This window comes from Lynx canadensis, chromosome A2 (genome assembly GCF_007474595.2).
Source record: "Lynx canadensis isolate LIC74 chromosome A2, mLynCan4.pri.v2, whole genome shotgun sequence".
Taxonomy (NCBI): domain Eukaryota; kingdom Metazoa; phylum Chordata; class Mammalia; order Carnivora; family Felidae; genus Lynx; species Lynx canadensis.
The window spans coordinates 24,751,031-24,774,512 of record NC_044304.2 but is presented as its reverse complement, the minus strand read 5'-3'; the positions used below and the strand labels follow the sequence as shown (position 1 = coordinate 24,774,512).

At 40.2% G+C, this 23,482-nt stretch overlaps 1 protein-coding gene across 3 annotated transcripts in view; it reads left to right on the top strand.

Moving 5' to 3' along the window:
• The window catches only part of ARHGEF3 (Rho guanine nucleotide exchange factor 3), a 269,708-nt gene extending 246,534 nt beyond the window's left edge, over positions 1–23,174 (top strand). For 2 of the 3 annotated variants that reach the window (XM_030307059.1, XM_030307060.2), the window contains 6 exons: positions 171–267; positions 440–516; positions 6,249–6,506; positions 15,404–15,574; positions 18,861–19,047; positions 20,813–23,023. In XM_030307059.1, the coding sequence (XP_030162919.1) occupies positions 171–267; positions 440–516; positions 6,249–6,506; positions 15,404–15,574; positions 18,861–19,047; positions 20,813–21,165 (1,143 nt within the window). In that variant the 3' untranslated portion in view covers positions 21,166–23,023. Of the gene's footprint in view, positions 1–170; positions 268–439; positions 517–6,248; positions 6,507–15,403; positions 15,575–18,860; positions 19,048–20,812 lie in introns of all 3 variants that reach the window. The other variant, XM_032592322.1, reaches the window with a different exon arrangement.
• Positions 23,175–23,482: the final 308 nt, after the last annotated feature.

Below are 23,482 nucleotides of genomic sequence, written 5' to 3'. Positions count from 1 at the left end.
GCAGGCTCTGCACCATCAGCGCAAAGCCTGAGGTGGGTCTCAAACCCACAAATCGTGAGAACATGACTTGAGCCAAAATCAAGAGTTGGATGCTTAATCAACTGAGCCACAGGTGCCCCACTTCCTCTGATTTTAAACGTTTGCTTCCATCTCTTGCCTTTCTTATGCAGGCCTATCACGACCCCATGCTGAAACTCTCCATAATGACAGAGCAAGAGTTGAATCAAATTTTCGGAACACTGGACTCTCTCATTCCTCTACATGAAGGTATAATTTTGTTCACACAATGAGTCATGACTTGTGGCTTTAATTGAGTCATCTTACAAGTCATGATTATGTAATAACTTGATTAACCCAGAATCTACTTCCAGTCCTGTTCATATTTGAATGCCTAATAAAATAAGCATGCTGTTTTTTTGTTTTTTTGTTTCTTGACCAGAGCTCCTTAGTCAGCTTCGAGACGCTCGGAAGCCTGATGGCTCCACTGAACATGTTGGTCCCATCCTCGTGGGCTGGGTAAGAAGAATTCTCTGGTCTTGATTAAAAATAAATTTCAATAATGTAGATGGGAGTTTCATTTAACTAGACTTCTTTTGTTTTTAAGTTTATTTTTGAAAGAGAGAGAGAACAAGCAGAGCAGGAGCAGAGGGAGAGAGAGAGAGACAGAGGATCCCAAGCAGACTCCAGACTCTGAGCTGTCAGCACAGAGCCCAACACAGGGCTCAGTCTCAGGAACCGTGAGATCATGACCTTAGCTGAAATCAACAGTTTAGACGCTTAACCGACTGAGCCACCCAGGCGCACCTTAGCTAGACTTTTCTTTGTTGGCAAATGTTGGTTTTACTTCAGAAGAAATTTAAATGGCAAATTCTTAGCAAAATTTATCATTCTGTTTAGGCTTTATCTCTTTAAAGTATGGAAACAATTTTTTCCTGATTATGAATTCATAGCATTGAAAGATAACTTGGCCTTTGGCAGTAAGTAAAAGCACATATGAAACAGTTACTAGTTTTATATCAAGTAAAGTAAAACTAGTTAACATCCAATTTAGGCCAATTACTAATAATACAATTATTACCCTTTCTACTGCAGTAAATATTCAGAGACATATTCTTATCCACCACCACCAAAAAAAAAAAAAAAAAAAAGTGCTTTGTTTAGGCTACAAAAAAAAACCCAAAAAACTCTCATGGTAAAATGTAATTTCATAAGCAAATAGTACTAAACATTGTTAATGTTCAGCATACATCTGATTATAAGTAACTTCATAGGAAGGCTTGGGATTATGCTGACCTTCATCCCAAATAACCCATTCTCTTTCCTAATTGAACAAAGAAATCAACTGTGACCTTAGATTAGGGGCTTATGGGTCAACAGATTATGGTCTTGGGTGGAATCTGTGTTTTCTTGGGTGCGTAATGCGGTTGTTCATTTGTCCAGGCATGCACTATTTTCCCAGTCCTCACCATTCCCTGTTACTACATTTCGGTTTCCTTGGAGTCTTGTGTGCACCACCCCAGCTGCAAGTGGTCTTCAGTTGTTATGAAGTGGGTAATAAAAGCAGATCACTTCCATGACTTCTTCCAGGCAGGATTAGATCTCTCATGTCTCTGATCCACACATTGTTCCAGAAAAATAGACAGGAAGTGCCACAGCAGCAAGCTTTAAAGTCATTCCACTGTTTGGGGAAGGTTTTGTGAAGGTTAAAAATCCTACTATCATGTGAGTTCTCTTTATCCAGTTACATTTGTATTTATATTTTAAACTTCCTGTGTCTTCGAGTTCCTACGTTTTGACGTTGATCTCTTATCCTAACTTCTGCTTCTTTTTTTTTTTTTTAAGTTTTGTATTTATTTTGAGAGAGTCAGGGGAGGGGCAGAGAGGGAGAGAGAGAATCCCAAGCAGGCTCTGCACTGTCAGCAAGGAACCCGACACAGGGCTTGAATCCACGAACCGTGAGATCATGACCTGAGCTGAAATCAAGAGTCAGATGCTCAACCTACTGAGCCACCCAGGTGCCCTTAACTTCTGCTTCTCAATTACTTCCTTGATCAAGAAATTTTGAGGGTTTCATGACTGAGATAGCTTTAGTTCACAAGTCAATTTTAGCACTGAGGCCAAAATATCCCAAGGACACCTGAAAGACAAGCAATGTTCTGAGATGAATAATTTAGAAAATGTGCCTTAATATTTCAGGAGAGGCATTCATCTTATATTTTTGACTGTCATTTTATTATAAGCTGTGGTAGATGTTTTAACTTCTTTAGCCTTCAAAGAAATTTCTCTAAAGAAAGCCAGCCAGCTGGAGACAGAGAAGGTGTCATGAGAAGAGAGATTCTGCCTCAATATTTCGTAAACTTCCTGAGTCTGTGGGCTGCTTTGATGGCCAGGGAGGGGGGGTGGGGGACAATGAGGCTGCACACCAGAATTAGCAGGATGCCTGCTCTGTGTTTGATGAGAAGGCAACATAGGACGACATGGTTTCCTTAGGCATCACGTACAAATTGTCAGTTCATGCCAGAAGCAAAAGTGTTGGTGTTTGCCTCGTAATTAACTTTTTCTGAAATAAATGTCTGCCACTTTTATTAGGAAATTGGTTTGATCTGGGGGCAGCTTTTGCAGCCCTTTTCTGTACACACTCAGAGGAAATGTGACTACCCCCATTGCTATCTGAACCCTTCAGACATCACGTGAGGACTTGCAGCTTGAAGAGCAGCCCAAGATTAAACAACCAGCCCATTGTGACCAGGCCTCATGAGAACGGCCCTTATTGATCAGGCCCCACGAGCTGTTAAATGTTTTCCCTCTTTAAACTGCAGATGTGTGCATGCGAGTGGGAACTGTAAACCAAGTGGTACATCTGTTTGAGTTCTGGTCTTTTTAACAGAACAAAATAAACATCTGAGTGGACTCTGAATGAGAAAAAGTCAGAGCCCATTCGACCCATGAAAAATTGATTTATTTGCCGCCCCCCACCCCCAGCTTCCAACTCCCTCAAGGAAAAAAAGGTGAAAAAAGAAACCCTTTTAAACAAATGAGCCTCCCAAGTGGGACAGGCCTGACCAGTCCTTTTGACCTTAGATGAATCAATTACTTGTACTTTGAAGACCTAAAACAGAGTGGTGGTTTTCTCAGGGAGTCACTGTGGTCACTGAGGATCTGTCTCCTGGGCGGGTAGGCCTGATTTCATTCACCCCTCCATCTCACAGAAACAACCTCCCAAGTGACTTACCTTCATGCTAACATTTTTTCAGTAATAAAATTATTGATAAGTTCTCCAAGCAGCAAGTTCTTGTGTTAATTTGGTTCTGATTCCATTTTAATTGTATAGAGAGAGGCAGAGTGCATGGAAGCAAAAAACAGATTTGTTCTATTGCTTTTCACAATGTTAGGGAGTTCGAAAGAATTTCTAAAAGTGAAAGAGTTTCCCTTATAAGTTCTTGATAGTCTATTTAAAGACATGTTGTGTAGTTCAGAGCTTTGGGGGGAAGGGTGGGGGAAGAACATGCTTCAGGCCGGTTTTGTCTCTAGCTGGGCAAGTGGTTTTGTTTCTCTAAACCACAATTTCTGCAGTAAAAATATCCCAGGGATAAATAATAACAATAGCTAGTACTTACTGATTCTGGTTTTTTTTTTTTAATGTTTATTTATTTTTGAGAGAGAGAGAGATAGAATGTGAGCTGGGGAGGGGCAGAGAGGAAGGGAGACAGAGTCTGAAGCAGTCTCCAGGCTCATTTGGAGGAGAGAGAGAGACAGAGTGTGAGCTGGGAAGGGGCAGAGAGAAAGGGAGACACAGAATCCGAAGCAGGCTCCAGGCTCTGAGCTGTCAGCACAGAGCCCAAGGCAGAGCTCAAACCCACGAACCACAAGATCATGACCTGAGCCAAAGTCGGATGCTTAACCGACTGAGCCACCCAGGCGCCCCAAGTACTTACTGATTCTTAACCAGAAACCAGGCTCACATACTTGTTATCTGCCTTAGCTCATTAAAAAATAGTATATGCCTTTTGTAAGTGGGGCAACTGAGGCTCAGAAGAGTCACCTGATACTGTCCAAGTTAGGCTTTGAAACATAATTATACCTGGTTCCAGAGTCTGCCCTCTTAACCACTGTGTTATCACCTCTCATGTTTTATATAAGTGAATGTGCATGTATTTGGGAACCAAGATGTGAACATTCTTCATTCTCTAACAAGTTACAGATCACTTGTGGCCTTTTCTAGCCAGTGGGTTGAACCAGATAGCCTTTCAGGTCTTGCCCAGGAAATGAGCACCCTGTCAGGTGTGAACACAGGACCAGAGCTGGATTGGGTTGCCATGGCAGCAGGAATGGCAGGATCAGAGAGGAATGGCCCACTGGACGGTGAGCAGCAGTGCGGTTGGAGTTCCTCACTAGTATACATCCGACAGTTACTGCTGATTTGTTTCTCTGTAATGAAAACATTCGGCATTTCCAGGTCTTTTCAAAAGGCGAGGAAGTGGAAATGAAATTAAGAGGGCCTGAAGCTCTTTTTAATTAACTCTGAAAATCTAAATTACAAGCCACAATACCACATCTGGGGTGTGTGTGTATGTGTGTGTGTAAGTAGCAATTATCATTTACTTTCAGATATAAGGTTGAGGAAAGAATTTCTGCAGCTCTTTTTTTAACACAAAGGTTTGTGTTTTTTTGTTTTTTGCTTTTTGTGTTTATGACACATAAGGAAGGTAGACCTTTCCAAAGAATGTTAAACTCAACAGTGGACTTAAACATTACTTCCTTGGTATCTTTGTTTGGTTTCAGTTGCTGAGAAAATAATTTCAATAAGAGGTACCAAAAAAACACCACAATATTTATACTTGACCCATTGTTCAGATGTTGCCACAATTTATTTTTAAGCCATGTTCCCAGACCATCAAATATTACCTAATCTGGTAACTATTAAGCATTCATTTATTTGTTCATTTGGAATATAAAGTTTGAATGTCTGCTGAATGATAGGTCCAATGCAAAGTGTTGAGGATGCAGAAATTAAAGCCCCTCTTGCACTGAATCCCTCCATAGGGCAGGTGTCCTGGTAAATGTGGCTTCTTAATCCAAGGGAGAGAAACAAACACAGTGGGGGCCATTGGCTGCATTTTATTGTTTCTGCTACCTTTCTGGGAGCTGACAGCCTATACATTAAGATGGTGAGTTTTGGGTGCCACTAATAGGGAGGAGTGGAAAAGGGAGATGAACAGCCCTTTCACTGGGTCTCTGACTCTGTGTTTGCATAATGTGACTGGGAAATTAGTATTTTGCTGGAAGGAAGATAGAGGAGTAGAAGTGTTTCGAAGTCTTTAAGCTTAAATTGTTCTTTGCATGGTATTGTGATGTTAACCATTAGGTACAGCCAAGAATCTAATTTAAAAGATGTTTCTAAATGCTTCCCGCATCTAATCTTTTACTAATTGTAATTTGGCTTTAAGTTCCTGGAGTTCTTCATAATTAGTCCGCCTTGGAATCAGGTAACCTTAAACTAATATAGAGATGCTTGCATGGAGCCATGCAAAGGGCTCTAGAGTCTGACACTTTGCTTTCTTTTTATGCCACTAGGTCTTCTAGATGAGTTTCTTATGAATAATTTTAAAAGAAATCCTGTTTTGTTTTGTTTTTTAAAGATAGGAGGCTTTCCCCTCACCAGATACTTTTGGAAATTCAGGAAAATTTTGAGCTGTATGCGTATACAGTTATTCTGGTTCTTTTGCTCCTAGCTTAGATTGGCAGAAACGCAAACAAATTACGATGGGGTCTTAACAATCAAGAAAGTAAATACACAACTAAGAAAATAACTGTCCCTCAAGCAAGCTAAAGCCTAAAACTGTTCATTCCCTGCTATTTAAAAAGTTCTATTAATGGTGCCTGGTGGCTCAGTTGGTTAAGGGTGTAACTCTTGATTTTGGCTCAGGTCATGATCTCATGATTCATGAGTTCGAGCCCCAAGTCAGCTCCGTGCTGACAGCGCGAAGTCTGCTTGGGATTCTTTCTCTCCCTCTCTCTCTGCCCCTCCCTAGCTCATGTACTCACTCTCTCAAAATAAATAAACTTAAAAAAAAAAAAAATTCTTGGTTGAAAATTCCACTAGTCTGTCTCCTCCAGCCATGCAGATAAGGGAATGTTGGCCGGGCCTGGAGACCAGTTTTGTTCAGTCCCCACATGTGATACTAGCTCATAGCTTCAGAGCACAATTAGTTCCACACTCCAAGCCTCTGTTGATGTTTTTTTCTTAGCTGCCTTGTCTCAGCTCCTACGACAGTTACTGCAGCAATCAAGTAGCCGCCAAGGCTCTGCTGGACCACAAAAAACAAGATCACCGAGTCCAGGATTTCCTGCAACGATGTTTAGAATCCCCCTTTAGCCGCAAACTGGATCTCTGGAATTTTCTTGATATTCCAAGAAGCCGTCTAGTGAAATACCCTCTGCTTCTTCGAGAAATCTTGAGACACACACCAAATGATAATCCAGATCAGCAGCACCTGGAAGAGGCTGTAAGTTCATCTGTTTCTTCCTCTCTTTCCCTTGTTGTTTTCTCCCATAATGTCTAGGAGATTGGGTGAGTGAAGGGTCTCTGGGGACATGGATGGGACCCAGGGGTCTTGGTTTCCAGGCTTGGAAGCTGCCAAGTCATGTTTTTATTTTGCAAGTCACTTCTTCTCTCTCTGCCTCACTCTCCTAACCTATAAAATGCAGTGTTTACATGAAATACACTCTAAGGTCCCTTTGATTTCTAAAAGTTCTTGCTTCTGTACAGGTGCCTCTCTGATCTGTAATTACGATTAATAATAAACTGTAATGTTTATTACAATGGTTGTGAGGGTTAAGATCTCTGGAGATTTTAAATTGAATGTCTTTGTGTAGTTAGCAAATGGGAGTTGCCTCTTCCCTTAGCCCCTGAACCTATTTGTGAAGTTGACACCTATTTCAGATCCAGCTCTCCTTGGCCTCTGATTGCAGGGAGGGACCTAATCAAACGTCCTGCTCACCAGCAAATGTTCATTAAATATGGGGAGAGATAGATTCTTAGTAGCAAGAGAAGACCAGGAAAAATGGGTCCATATCATGAGAATATTGTAAACGGTGAGTGTTCTGTCCAGAGAGCTTGGGTCTGATTGGGGTGCTCTGCGGGACAGGGAGGCAGTGGCAGGCCAGGAGGAGGCAGTGGCCTGAGAAAAGGTATGGAGAAATGACAGGACAGGTAATGTCTGGGGAATACTCTGGATCAGTCTGCCCAGAGAAGAGGATACTCTGAGGAAGCAGCAGGAGAGAAGGCTGAGGATGGGAGTTCAGATCTGGTTATGAGGATTTTAAATATCAATTTGAGATATGTTTCCTTTGTTGTGTTTTGTTTGTCTTTTTTCCTTTTTTTAAATTTTGTTTTAATGTTTATTTTTGAGAGAGAGAGAGAGACAGAGCTTGAGTGGGGGAGGGACAGAGAGAGTGGGGGACACAGAATCCAAAGCAGGCTCCAGGCTCTGAGCCATCAGCACAGAGCCCAAGGCGGGGCTCAAACTCACAAACTGTGAGATCATGACCTGAGCTGAAGTTGGACATTTAACCGACTGAGCTATCCAGTTGCCTCTCTTTTGTTTTCTAAGTAGCTGGGATTCAGGGTTCACAGCCCAGCTCTATCACTGACAAGCTGTGGAAACGTGGACACATTACTCTCCTTGTCTGCAGGATGGGGGACAGAGAAGGAAGGGACTAGGGGCAGGAAGCAAGTTGAGAGGATGCTGCAGAGGTCCAGGTATGCAGTCATGGAAACACACACAGGCAGGAGCCACAGGGATGGAGCCTTCGAGACTAATTCAAAGGGCTCATTCCCTGACTGAATATTGAACAGAAAGAGGATTTGCACAGATGACTTGAAAATCAAAGTCCATGAAACCTGCTGAACAAACTGCCTATTTCCTCCAACAATAATAATAAGTAGTAATCACGACAATAATAATTATAGCAATACCTGCTGGCATATCTTGAATACGTAGTAAATTAGCTTTATATAATTGCTTTGTAGGTTATGTATCTCATTTAATCCTTATAATAACCTATGAGATAGCTATCCCTGTTAGGACCATATTCCAGATAAGCCTTGGAGAGCTTAAATAACTCGCCTAGAGCCAGAGCCAGCAAGTGATGAGGTTTGTGTCTGAACTCTGCTGGTGTGGACTGCAAATCCTGTGCCTCTTCCACTTCTTTATGCTCCTACACCACGGAGCTGAAAGCCTAGATGCTTCTTTGAGTCCCCCTTGCCTGTAGAATTGCAGAAAGCTATCTGGGGCCACCAGGCTTTGTGGAGAGGGCCTCACTGGTGCTGAGCTGGGCCAGGTGCCTCCTTGTAGGGATAGTGAAGAGTGTAGACTCTCTTGACTAATGGCAGACACACACAGACCAGGTCCCCAGTCCTGCATAGATGGGGGACACAGGCACTGGGTATGAGGCCCATCTCACTTCATCATGTCTGTTTTTATTACTGGGACGAGTACAGTAGCATTGCCTCCTCTCCATATTTCATCCCAGCAAGTGTGTGGTCTGCAGGAATGAAAACAACAGGGAGCTCGAGCTAGTCTAAATAATTACTTTTTTGAAGCACGTGAGTTTGCTCTGAGTTTACTGTTAAGATTTCTTCTTTTTAATATGCGGCATGAAAGAATAATGCTGTTTCCAAGATCACCCAGTGAGCTAAAGTTTGGGTTTAAAAACAGATAGGAATATAATTGTTTGCAATATGGAAGGATGGACCGGTTTCCCTAGTGCAAAAAAATGTGATGTCATTTTTACAAGTTGAATCTGCACCTAGTTATTCAGGCAGATTTGTGTGTGAAGCATGGAATAGCTGTATTTCAAAATGTCTGCAAAGCAAGTCTTCCTGATGCCCATTTATACATGGAAGCACAGCAATGTTTTTTGTGGGGTGTTTTTGTTGTTGTTGTTGTTGATGTTTTTGTCTTTTCCAATTCCTCTGGGCATTACCACAGATGGGCAGAAATATTTAGCCCTGTACTCTTGGGTACATTGTGAATGCTTGATAAACATAAAACCCATAGTACCAATGTAGCTTGAATTACAGATTCCCTGAATAAATTTTCCACCTCTGAAAAGGGGAAGATCAGAGAACTGTTAATAAATTGCTCCTACATCCAATTGTCCAGTCCTCTGATTAGCTCTAAAAAAAGGCCTTTTACTGCAATGCATAAACTACCACGTTTTTATTAGAATTTCTTCATAGTGTTTTGGAGGGTTGATAGACATTTTCCCCAAAAGAGAACGTTTTTAAATAGAACTTAGGATATTCAGAAATTCCAGAGGTCTGGTTGTTTAACATTTTAAATTCTAAGGAACGTTTCAGCCCAAACCTGATCTGGCAGACCGTCCTTTCCCTCTGCCCGCCCCTGTTCCCTAGCTCCTTAAAAAAAAAAAAAAAAAAAAAAAAAAAAAAAAAAAAATCACTGGAAGCAATGAGAACAGGTCCTGCTGTTCCTGCAGTGCTGGCTGCTATTCCTGGTTCATGTCACAAGCCTACGAATAGATGATATTACCGCTCAAGGAACTAGACAGGGTTTTCAGATTTCACTTTGAGGATGACAATTACAGCCTGTGTGGGTTTAACCCTTGTTCTGTTACCAGATATCTATCATCATCTTGCTTTACCAGTCGTTTCCCTTTGGTTTGAACCCTGATGAGAGATGCAACAATAAATTTAACTTAAATGCAAAGCTACTGTGACTATTTGCAATGCAGTCTGCTATACTCAACTGTATTTCTTGCTGCAGTTCTACAAAATAAATTCCGCTCAACAACCGGTGCAAAGATTAGATGCTTATGGTGTACAGGTGGATATAACTAAAAGACAATATTTTAATAAATGAAAGCAGACCCGGAGGTGCTATTTTAATGTCCACAAAGAATGTGGAATTACACTGATATATTCTATTGTTTTGTCTCTATTTTTTCAAACATCAAAGAAAGATGTAGCATTTGACAGTAGTCATAGCTGCCCAAGGAACCACTGCAGTGCTTGAGCTTATTGATCTTCATGTGATGTGCCAGCTGTTCAGTTTCTGAGTTAAATTAGGAAGTGAACATGTATTTATGCCTATAGTACATCATCTTTCTGGTTTCCTGGATACTTATACCAAACTCAGAAAATTGACTCAAGACCCAGTTAATTACAGGTATACCTAGTAATAGTAAACTCTAAGAAGAGCCACAGCAATTAATGCTACTGGTTTAAAAATAAGGGAAAAGTATGGATTCCACTACATATTAAAAATGTAATAAGGTAAAAGATCAAAGTAGACTGGGTGCCTGGGTGGCTCAGTTGGTTGAGCATCGGTCTGAACTCAGGTCTTGATCTTGGGGTCATGAGTTCAGGCCCACATTGGGCTCCACATTGGGCTCCATGCTGGGCATGAAGCCTACTGAAAGAAGAAAAAAAGATTAAGGTAGGCATAAAACGATTTTTCAGATACCTCCCATATATTCTTAAGCTTCTTGAGGGCAAGGACCCTGTCTCACTTCTTTGAATGCTGCCATCTAGTTCCACACTGAACCCATGATCAACAAGGATTAATTGAATTAATTTGAAGGATGAGTCATTGCTTTAGTATGTGTTGTGAAATTTCTTTTTTTTTTTTTATTTTTTAAGTTTATTTATTTATTTTGAGAGAGAGGCAGAGGAAGAGAGAAAGCAGGGGAGGGCCAGAGAGAAAATCCCAAGCAGGTTCTATGCCATCAGCAAAGAGCCCAACGCAGGGCTCGAACTCAAGAACCATGAGATCATGACCTGAGCTGATATCAAGAGTTGAACTCTTAACCAACTGAGCCAGGCACCCCTGAAATTTCTTTTTTTTGTTTGTTTTTGAAAGTAACAATAATCAGTCATATTTTAAAACCAAAACCAAGAGGGGAGAAAAAAAAAAAAAAACAAAGAGAAAGTTTATGGACCAAAGTGTTCTTTTTATTGTTTTGTGTTAATAAAACTAGGATTAATTTCATAGGATTTATATTTAATGCCAGATTGACATTAAAGTCCAAAAGGATTGTTTTATGATACAAAAACCCTGGTTTTTTTTTTAAATGATACGTTATTTTTTTTTATTGTCAAAGTAGTGCTACCACCAAACTTTGGGAAATAGAGGAAAGAATAAATGAGCTTTGAAACTTGTAATAGCTACAGAAGTATACAGATTATGCATCTGTTCATAGGATACAGTCACCAGACTTCAGTGCAGAGCTGTAAGATCTTATGTCAGACTTGCGTGGAAGTGCCAAAGTTATAACCGGGTAGAAGTTTCTATCCAATTGGCTTTGGGCAGAAGGTATCATTTCATTAGCATGTGAAAAATAATTACTTAACACTTAGATTTTACTGCCAATTTAACAGATTATAAGATGTGGTAAGTTCTCATGGAGTAAAGGCCTCTTTTAAAACCTTGCTTTTCAGCTATTGGTTTGTTTTTCCATTAAGTAACCATTAAGTGACCAAGGAGAGTCCTTATTAACGTTTCTCATCTATTAAGCTCTTTCCTATTAATACCACCACAAGTCGTGCATTGCAAAGGTGGCTAAATATTCACAAATCAATCAGCGTGATACACCATACTAATAAAGAAAAGGATAAGAACCATAGGATCATTTCAACAGATGCAGAAAAAGCATTTGACAAAGCACAACATCCATTCATGATAAAGACCCTCAACAAGGTAGGTTTAGAGGGAACATACCTTAAAATCATAAAGGCCATATATGAAAAACCCGCAACTAATATCCTCAATGAGGAAAAACTGAGAGCTTTTCCTCAATGGTCAGGATCAAGACAGGAATGTCCACTCTCACAATTGTTAGTTAATATAGTCCTAGAAGTCCTAGCCACAGCAGTCAGACAACAAAAAGAAAGAAAAGGTATCTGGGCATCTGGGTGGCTCAGTTGGTTAGGCCTCCAACTTCGGCTCAGGTCATGATCTTGCAGTTTGTGAGTTCAAGCCCTGTTCTGGGCTCTGTGCTGACAGCTCAGAGCCTGGAGCCTGCTTCCAATTCTGTGTCTCCCTCTCTGTCCCTCCCGCGTCGTGCTCTGTCTCTCAAAAATAAATAAATGTTAAAAAAATTTTTTTCTTAAAGAAAAGACATCCAAGTCTGCAAGGAAGAAGAAAAACTTTCACTATTTACAGATGACATGAGACTCTATATAGAAAATTCAAAAAACTCCACCAAAACACTGCCAGAACTGATAAACAAATTCAGTAAAGTCTCAGGATACAAAATCAACATACAGAAGTTGGTTGATTTTCTATACACCAATAATGAAGCAGCAGAAAGAGAAATTAAGGAATCAGCCACATTTATAATTGCACCAAAAATATTAAGATACCTTGGAATAAACCTAACTAAAGAGGTGAAAGACATCTTCTCTGAAAACTGTAAAACACTGACTGATGAAAGAAATTAAAGATGACACCAAGAAATGGGAAGACATTCCATGCTCAAGGATTGGAAGAACAAATACTGTTTAAATATCTATGTTACCCCAAACAGTCTGTACATTTAACGCAATCCTCATCAAAATACCACCAGCATTTTTCATAGAGCTAGAACAAAAAATCCCAAAATTTGTTTGGAACCACAAAAGACCCCACATGGCCAAAGCAACCTTGAAGAAGAAAAGTAAAGCTGGAGGCATCAGAATTCCAGACTTCAAGTTTATATTACAAAGCTATAGTGATCAAAACAGTGTCGACTGGCACAAAAGTAGACACATAGATCAATGGAACAGAATGAAAACCCAGAAATGAACCCACAACTATATGGTGAACTAATCTTTGACAAAACAGGAAAGAATATCCAATGGGAAAAAGACAGTTTGTTCAACACATGGTATTCAGAAAACTGGACAGCAAAAGAATGAAACTGGACCCTTTCTTACACCATACACACACAAAAAAACTCAATATGGATTAAGAACCTATATGTGAGACTTGAAATCATGAAAATCCTAGAGGAGAACACAGGCAGTAACCTCTTTGATATATATAGGCTATAGCAACTTCTTTCTATATATGTCTCCTGAGGCAAGGGAAACTAAAGCAAAAATAAGTATTGGGACTTAATCAAAATAAAAAGCTTCTGTACAGCGAAGGAAATAACCAACAAAACTAAAAGGCAACCTACAGAATGGAAGAAGATATTTACAAATGACATATCTGATAAAGGGTTAGTATCCAAAATATGTAACGAACTTATAAAACTCAACACCCAAGGGGTGCCTGGGTGGCGCAGTCGGTTAAGCGTCCGACTTCAGCCAGGTCACGATCTTGCGGTCCGTGAGTTCGAGCCCCGCGTCAGGCTCTGGGCTGATGGCTCAGAACCTGGAGCCTGTTTCCGATTCTGTGTCTCTCTCTCTCTCTGCCCCTCCCCCATTCATGCTCTGTCTCTCTCTGTCCCAAAAAATAAATAAATGTTGAAAAAAAAAAATTTAAAACTCAACACCCAAAAGATGAATAATCCAGTTAAAAATGGGCAGAAGATATGAATAGATATTTTTCCATATGGCCAACAGACATAAGAAAAGATGCTCAACATCACTGATCATCAGAGAAATACAAATCAAAACCACAATGAGTTATCACCTCACACCTGTCAGAATAGCTAAAATCAACAACACAAGAAACAACAGGTGTTGGTGAGGATGTGGAGAAAGAGGAACCCTCTTGCGCTGTTGGTGGAAGTGCAAATTGCCGCAGCCACTCTGGAAAATGTTGTGGAAGCTCCTCAAAAAGTTAAAAACAGAACTACCCTACAATCCAGCAATTGCACTACTAGGTATTTACCCAAAGAATGCAATAATGCAAATTCAAAGGAACCCATATACCCCAGTGTTTACAGCAGCATTATCTACAATAGATAAGATATGGAAACAGAGCAAGCATCCATCAACTGATGAATGGATAAAGAACATGTGGTGTGTGTGTGTGTGTACATACACACACACACACACACACACACACACACACACACTAGATTATTACTCAGCCACAAAAAAAGAATGAAATCTTGCCATTTGCAATGACCTGGATGGAGCTAGAGGGTATAATGCTAAGGGAAATAAGTCTGAGAAAGACAAATATCATGTGATTTTCTCATATGTAGAATCTAAGAAACCAAACAAACCAGCAAGGGGAAAGAGAGAGAAAGGTGCAAATGAAGAAACAGACTCTTAACTATAGAGAACAAACGGAGAGGTGAGTGGAGGATAGGTTGAATAGGTGATGGGGATTAAGGAGGGCACTTGGGATGAGCACCAAGTGTGGTATGCAAGTGTTGAATCACACTACATTGTACACTTGAAGCTAATATTACACAGTATCTTAACTCATTGGAATTTAAATAAAAACTTTTTAAAAATACTACCATGAGAAATATGGGACTGTTGGTCTTTTCACTATTAGAGGACAGAGGACCCTGCTGAGGAAGTCATCATTTTGCCTTTGATTAGTGTCATTGAGTTTTTACTCAACTAATTTTTTGTTCCTTTGGTTTTTAGCATTTTCTAACTTTTAGACATATTCATGTGATAGAACAACAACACATCAAAATAAATGCCCACTGATTGTGTATGAGTGCTGTATTCTTGTTGCTTTGTTTTGTTTCATTCTGTATTAACAACAGTACATCCACCATTGCTCTGAAATCTCTACCCCTAATTTATTTACATGTGCTATGGGCATGGGTATGAGTGTATGTATATAGACAAATGGTTCCCATCGTGATGCCTAGTGTCTTTTCTTTCTATTTCTAGTTCTCTGTCCTTTATAAATCATTTATGTTTATCACTAAAAAGATATCCAAACCATTTCTTCACACCCAATTTGCAAATACTGTTTGTACGTTAGATTGAGTACCTGTAGAGAGATCTTGAAACTGAGTTCAAATCCCCAAAGATGTTCCCTTCTTGGGCTACTACATTTGCTTTGTTTTTTCTCCTTGGCTGAAGTTTTTATATGCCTATGTTTTCAACATTGTAAGCATGTTTTAGGAAATGTGCAACATAAAGCTCAGTAGTTATGAGTCCTGCACATTGAAAACTGTACTTTATATCTCTTCCTCTCAAATAGAAGTATGCATCAACATCAGTTTTATAAACAAATATCTGTACCTGCATATAAATATATATGTGTGAATATGTGTATCTGTGTGTACATGTATAGATGGATAGCACAATATATTAAAAGCATTTATTTATTTTTGCTGTTTCCCAAAACAGCAAGTTAGATAACAGAATCTCAGAATTAGATGCAAATCTATCTTGGTGACCTTCTAGGCTGAGCCCCTGGTACTTCTTGGTGTGGATGGTTTGCTTACTTTCCTCCTACTGTCTTCTTTGTTTCCACAGATAAACATCATTCAGGGAATCGTAGCAGAAATCAACACCAAGACCGGGGAATCTGAGTGCCGCTATTATAAAGAGCGGCTTCTTTACTTGGAAGAATGCCAGAAAGACTCTCTAATCGACAGCTCGAGAGTGCTGTGTTGTCATGGAGAACTGAAGAACAACCGAGGCGTGGTGAGTGGCTCCTCTTCTTCAGTGGTCTCCTCCTGGGCCTCCCCCAACACTTAAGCCATTTGATGCTAAGCCTCCTGTTACTGTGCCTTCCCCATCAAGCATCTTCAGACAAAAATTGCTTTCCAGTGTTTTTTATATCACAGGATCCCATATATATATATATATATATATATATATATATATATATAGTTATATAGTTATATAGTTATATATAGTTATATATATAGTTATATACCTTGTATATATGTATTTCTATATTACACATATAATTTATAAATAATCTGGGTTGTGTGTTTCTAACTTATATTTATATATATTACACAAAGTATAGATTATATACATATTTTAAAATTTCACAACCAGTACATTTTCAGGAAGAACTTTGGAAACCAACATAGGGTTGCCAACTTTGTATTTTGTTTGATCATGACCTTCAACAACAAATACAGAACAGTTAACATCTCCTCCCACTTTGATATCAGAAAACCAGGGTGATTTGAACAGGTTGTTAAAAGCAGGAAACAGAAAAACAGCTCTTAAATTAAAACTCTTAGCTTTATGAGAAATTCTTTGCGTTTGTATGGATTGGTACCCATCCACAGACTGCTATTTTAAGACCAGTTTTTGTTTTTTTAAAACAATAACCTACCCTCTATTGGCTGCATATCTAACTCTGCCCAATTTCCTGACTTTTATTCCTGAGTAGATATTGAATTTGTTCCTCCTCTCCTACATAGCAACTTGGACAGATCTCCCTGGAGCACTTAACTGCAATGGGTTGTAATTATCCATCTGTCTGTCACTATCTTCCATTATGCTATAATCTTTTAGGGTGGAGACTGTGTCTTGTTAATCCCCAGCACCAATTATGGGGACCTGACACGTACTAAGCACTCAGCAATGTTAGGTGAATGAGTGAGTGAATGAATGAATGAATGTTTGTATAAAAAAGAATGGATTTGAATTTTATGGGAGTTCAAAATTCATTTAACTCATCAGGCTACTTTTATGTATAAGCAATAGAAATTAATGCTAATATGTATATAATTTTTATGTATTATACATAAAAATGTATATATAAATGTGTAGATTTTATTATAGATAATATATATTTAAATTCAATGTTGAGAAAGCCATTGAGAAAGAGAATCTCCACTTGTATTGTATTTCATCTTCAGTATCTAGTCAACCCTTAGAAGGGAAGCCAAAACTAGATTGAATAGTTCTTAATAAAGCTTTGATGATTCAAAGGACAACCTTTGACCTGGAGTATGGAGTAGCATTTGTAAGCAGGCTTGGAAATGTTATTTGAAATCACTGAGTGTATGTCATAAGCACCCATTATCAGAGCTAGTAGGGATCCATCCAACTGCTGGTGCAACAGAGGTAATAAGACAGGTCACAGGCCACTGCTTGAAAAAGTGTTTCTGTTTGACTAGAGTTACTGATTGCTAGAAGCTACATTCTGCTTCTTGCTGATTTTCAGAAAGCACCAGTGGACTTCTAATGTCTGATACTCTGACTTCTTGAACATTCTTTGTCAAAAGCCCTGTGGGAAATAGTTGGGAAGATTTATCACTCCTGAGATGAGAGCGTATTCTCTTTCTGTCCATCAATCAAGGACTGAGACTCTCTGGTTGGATGTGCCTAGGGCATTAAAGATGAACTCTAGTTCATATTTCAAGCAATAGATTTTTTAAAACAAAGATAGTAGTTGGGGTGGGAGGTTTGTTTTAGTTGTTTTTCCCAACACAATTATGGAAGTCGTTAGGAACTAAGTCCTGTATCAAGAGAAAAGCTCAATCGTTTGAGAACTAAAAGGAGCTGAGACTAAGGAGGGGAATTTTCAGTGAACACTCATAAATAAGGGATGTTTTTCAAATATTTTCCAGACAATCTGCGTTCAAATTGCCTACCTTGGCTGAAGGATTGATTGAAGTAGAAACATTGTAAAAATCTCTAATCATGTTTACAATGACAACCCCTTCTCTCCCCATCCCCAAAAGAAAAGTCTCAACATTCTTTCTACATTCCCCCCTCAAAAAAAAATAAGTCCTTAACTTGGTTATTTTTTGTTTTACTGTGTTTAAATGAACATTTGATCCTTTTGATAAACAAAATCCCACTCCTCAATCTCTTCCCACCCAGTACAAAATTATCATTTGTATTTCCACCAGCCAACATGTGGTTGAGCTTTCATTTCTGCAGGTGTGTGTGTGTGTGTGTGTGTGTGTGTGTGTGTGTGTGTGTTTGTGAGCGTAGGCATGGGGGGATGCATCTTTTCTCCCAAATATAAAATTGTCTGATAATGCTGAATGTGCTTCCCCTGCCCCAAATCAAGATTCTAATGTGAGTTTCCACCTGGGTTCGTGCTCCCAAATATCTCCACCGGAAAACCAGAACCCAGCTGCTGAAGTTGTAGATCTTTTCACTTCAATTCATCAGCATTTCCAAAGTGTGAGATGAGCCTCACACTTGGAATGGAATAGAGCCAATTTACCCCAGCTCCACCCAGCAAAACTGCTTTCATGATGTGGTTGGAGACAAGCCTTTATTTTTGAGATTTTCTTTGTGCCCACAACACACCCATCAGTCATCAGCCTTTAAAGTACAACCTCTTCAGAGAACTGAGGTTAACATAACCGAGATTAACATAACCGAGAAGGACCAATGCTTTGATTATCTTTCTCTGTGGCTACGGTGGCGTGCTCCGGTTCCCTCAGGGATCGGCATTGTTCTGAGTTGGAGTGCCTGGATGGAGCTGATAATCAGCTCTGTGGTTTAAGAAACAAGTGTTTTTATGGGTTTGGGAAGCAAAGATTAATATTAGGCTTTGATATGCTAGGCGCATCCTTTATAGACTATTGTTCAATATGATCTCTTAGAATTATATTAGGTGCTACAAACCAAAGCTGGGGTGGGGGTACTAACTTCTTTTTCTTTCATTGCCCCCTTTATTCTACTCCCCCTTCTTATTTTTTTCTTATGGAAGCAAGAGGCTGTGTGTGTCTGCACAGGTTGTGAACTGCAATGTGAATGTTGTCCCTGAAGCGCGCATTCCTGGTTGCAGATGTCTGTAGGCCCTAGGGAGTCACTCCCCCATGAAAGACACTAGGTGCATCTGGGAATACCTCCAAGTTGCCCAGCTTCTGTTCTGGAGGTAGATTTGAGCCTAGAAATTCATAATACAATGTGAACCTGGTACCTGAGGACCTCTTCTCCACAGAAGTCCACTAATATTTCTAGACCGTTGCTTAGAGAAATCCTGTGGATTCTTTTCTCCTAGAAACTTCATGTTTTCCTGTTCCAAGAAGTGCTTGTGATCACTCGAGCCGTCACCCACAATGAGCGGCTCTGCTACCAGTTGTACCGGCAGCCGATCCCTGTAAAGGACCTCCTACTGGAAGACCTGCAGGATGGAGAAGTGAGGCTGGGTGGCTCCCTGCGTGGCGCATTTAGCAACAATGAGAGAAGTACGGATGGCAGTCGGTTTTGATCTGTTGAATGGGTTTGGTTGTGGTGGTTCAGAAGGAGTGGATGGCTGGGGGAAAGAGAGGAGCCATCACCTTGGAGTCAAACTACATTCCAATGCTATCTCATCACTCACTGACTGTGTAACCTTGTGCAACCTCTGTGAGCCTCAGTTTCTCATCTGCAAAATGGGCATGTATGCATACTTTATCGGGTTGTTATAAGGATTAAGATACTGCAAGTGAACCTGTCTGCACATAACAGGGACTCTTTAAATTCCCCTTCTCTGTCTCTTTCCATTGGATAAAAGCATGCTTACTACCAGATAGCCCCTATGTAGATACCAGCTGCTTACTGCTGGCTCTTGTTGAGCCAGTAGACTCATCCCTAAAGAGGCTTAAGGATGGTCACCTGGTTGAGGATTCATCTGTAATTATGCAAATGGACCTCTCTAACTTGAGACTTAATGAACAAGGAAATTAACCAAGAGAAGCTAAGATGGCAGTGTTTACTGAGTGTCTTATATGTGTCGCTCGAGGCACTGGTATACACTGGTCAACTAAACAGTCAAATCCCTTGCCCCTGTGGAGCCTACATTGTAAGAGAGGCGATAAATGATGAATAAATATTCAGGTGCTGTTCAGAGAACTAAACCCCAGCATGGGATAAATAGGGATAACAGTTGCCGGTTTGCTTTAGAGGAAATGATCAGAGAAGTCTTCCTTGAGAAAGTGACATTTGAGTGTTTTGGGTTAACATTGGCATCATATTTTCAAAATAATTATTTGTACTGCCTCTTACCTACTCATCAGTCCACCCACCCTGGTGGTAGTGGTGATGGCGGTGATGTAGTAGTAGCTTCTATTTCTTGAATACTGACTATGTGCCAGGCGTTGTATGAGCACTTACATGTATTATCGCATTTAGGCCTCATGATAACCTTATAAGGTAGCTTCTCTTTGTTTCTCCCATTTTACAAATAAGGACACTGAGACACAGAGGACTTAAGGCACCTGTCCAAGAGCAAAGGGTGGAGCCTGAATTTATCTAAAGTGGTGGTTCCCAGTCTGTTGGCTACAGGGATAGTGCAAGGGGACTGAACACACATGCTTCTGTGAACCAAGCATTGCCCATGGCATGCGGGGCCCGTTATGTGCCAGTTAAGCTAAATAAAATGTCTTCCGTGTTGCGCACTACCATTTTTCAAATGCACGTAGCTCCTGTGGAGGTAGTTGTAATTTTATTTTAAAATGAAATGAAATTTATAATAAGTCTTTACATATCTTCTCAATCATTTGGGTACTCCATGTACATGTACTATAATGTGGGGGATTTGGGGCATGTTTTGATATTGCAAAGAGCTTCTTCAACTTGAAAAGTCTCTAGCTTGGGGCGATTGTGGAAATTCCAGATTACCAGGCTCATCTTACACCTACTGAATCCAAACCTGTAAGGGGAGGGTCTCGGCATATATGTTTTTAATAAGTTCACAGGGGATTTTAACACACATCCAGGTTTAAGCTGATGTCCGTTTGCTAGCCTCAAGGGCGACTGAAAGCTACACTGGTGTCAACTCCAGGTCAACTCCAGTTGATTGATGGTGGCTGCAGGGTATTGCTGAGCCATGTCGCGGACCAGTGGGACACATTTTGTAATCAATTAATGATGTCTGCTCTGGTTCAGGGGGTTAATGTCACCATATATGTTATCTTTGCCCTGGGAGCTGCCTGTCCATTGATCTTTCTTATGCATGTTTTTCATTTCTAGTTAAAAACTTCTTCAGAGTGAGTTTCAAAAACGGATCCCAAAGTCAGACCCACTCGCTACAAGCCAACGACACCTTCAACAAACAGCAGTGGCTCAACTGTATTCGTCAAGCCAAAGAAACAGTGCTGTGTGCTGCCGGGCAGGCTGGGGTGCTGGACTCCGAGGGACCGTTCCTCAATCCCACCACCGGGAGCAGGGAGCCACAGGGAGAAACAAAACTTGAGCAGATGGACCAATCAGACAGTGAGTCAGACTGTAGTATGGACACGAGTGAGGTCAGCCTAGACTGTGAGCGCATGGAACAGACAGACTCTTCCTGTGGGAACAGCAGGCACATTGAAAGCAACGTCTGACAGAAGCGTGTGTACTTCCTGGAAGTAGCCCTTTGTCTTACCTGTACAGTATTTGCATTCCACACATGGAACGGTTTGGAGAAGCACTTTTTAATATTTTTGTGACCGTGTTGACCCAGTTTCTTGTATCTGTACCTTTGTCCTTAGTACTGTAACTGCCAATCTGTCTGTGTAAGCTGGGATCTGTGGCAACCGTTACCCTGTATTGTATTCCACAAGTGTCTGGATAGATGGAGGGGTACTTGAACAAGTTACTTTCAATTGTCCTGCTGGATTTTAAAACTAGAAAAGAATCTCTAAACTACTGTTCCATGTAGATTGCTTAAAAGAGTCTTTCCATGTTTCTACAGTGCTTTTCTAGCCCTTTGACATGGTAGCTGAAGGCATGGAGTATACAGGGCCTTGCAAAAAGGGCATGAGGAAGTCACTTGTGTATCATGATGGTATTCGAAGGAAAATGGGAAAAGATCAATCCTTACAGTGAACTTGGTTCAATGTTATCCAACCAGAAAGCATGAAAACATCCCTGGGGATCCTGGATCCTTAATTTTACAAAGCAAGAAGCACTGTGTGGACCTTGCAATGTCATCCAGTGCATATTTGATGCAATAATCTATTAGGACGTGGAATAGTGTCTGACCTTAAAAGGACCAGCACAAAAGCAGCCGTCAGCTCTGAATCTTGAACTGAAATGCAGTTGCACCGGGAGGAGGGAGTGTGTCTCTGTCAAAGTTGTTGGCTTGCCGTAGAGAGCCATTTCTAGCCTAAAACACCAGAATAGAACTCGAAAGGTTTGGGAATATCTGACAGAATAATGAGAAGGCCCATCTTCGTTTTGTTTCATCTGCCAAGCCCTACTCATATTTTGGAGCATTGAGCAAGAGACTGCAGGAGAGTCCGTGCCTCTGTTCACAGAAACATATGAGAAGAAGAATTTGGAAGAAGTGCTTCATCATGACCTCTTACAGGAAACATTAAGAGAAAAGCCAGGTCTAGTGCCCTTCTGAGAAAGGCCAGAGCCTTGGGTTTTCCTGTTCCGCTTTTGGGTCATCACTTTGCCACCTTGGCCCTGTGCTGTGATCAGAGCCATAATTACATTCTCCAAAGGCCAATTTTAATTAACTCTGATTAATTAGAATCAATTAGCGAAATTAGTAACCTCTTTGTCCAGCTTTGGCTTACAGTGCAGGGTAGATTGCAGATCTTAAAAAAAGCTAACTGAATACACAGAAAAGCTCCCTGTGAGTGTAAATATTAAGGATGACCTGTGCAAAATTATTCCCACACCAGCACTAGTAGTAATGATTCTAAATTATTGCCAAAAAGTTTTTTTTAATCTTCTGTGTCTTTCGAGTTTACAGAAAGCAGTAAACGCTGTGTTGTCATTTTATGATGTACATCTAATATGTGCATTCAAAGAAGCTGTGTGACAAGATGTATCATTATAAAAACAAGGTAATATTACTTATTTTTCAAAAATGAAAAAAAATATTGTGGTCAATTATACCCTGTAAAACAGATTTCTGTATTTATAGATTTTAAACATGGTGAATTTTTTTTTCTATTACAAGTTTATTTAAAATTGCTTTTGTTCTCAAATTGTTATTGATTTAGCAAGTGAATGAACTGCTGCAGATAGAAGCAGACAGAAGCTGAGAACCTGTTGCTTGATGATGGGAGAAAGAGTGAATCATTCTCTGCAGGAGCCCTCGGCCACTTTGGCCAGTGGGTTGAGGCAAGAGGTCTGTTAAGTGCTGGCCTATGGGAAGAAAGTGAATGTTTTGATGAAATGAATGTTTTTGTATAAAGGCCTTAAACTTTTCTGGAAGCATTTCAAATAAATTACATTAAAATGTCATTCTCTCTGTGTATAGTGTGTGTCCTACAAATGTCAAATTTCAGCTATCTTCCTGGGAGGTTCTCTCTGAAATGTTTGCTTGTTCTGCCCAAATACTAACTTTAAAATAGGGTGCAGGATAAAATAAATGCTCTGATTTGATCTATCAAAACTTTTGTAGAAGTCCTATTTCTAAGATCTGTTTTTTTCAAGCATTCCCTACTCATTCGCTTAATTCATTTATTCATGTTTAACAACTGTGTCTTCAATCTGTACTGCATGTAAAGTCAAGGGATAAGTCATAATTGTTACAGGAAAAAAAGTGTTGAGGGGCGCCTGGGTGGCTCAGTTAGTTAAGCATCAGCTCTTTATTTCAGCTCAGGTCATGATTTCATGGTTCATGGGATGGAGCCCCACGTTGGGCTCTGCACTGACCATTCAGAGCCTGCTTGGGATTCTCTCCCTCCTTCTCTCTCTGCC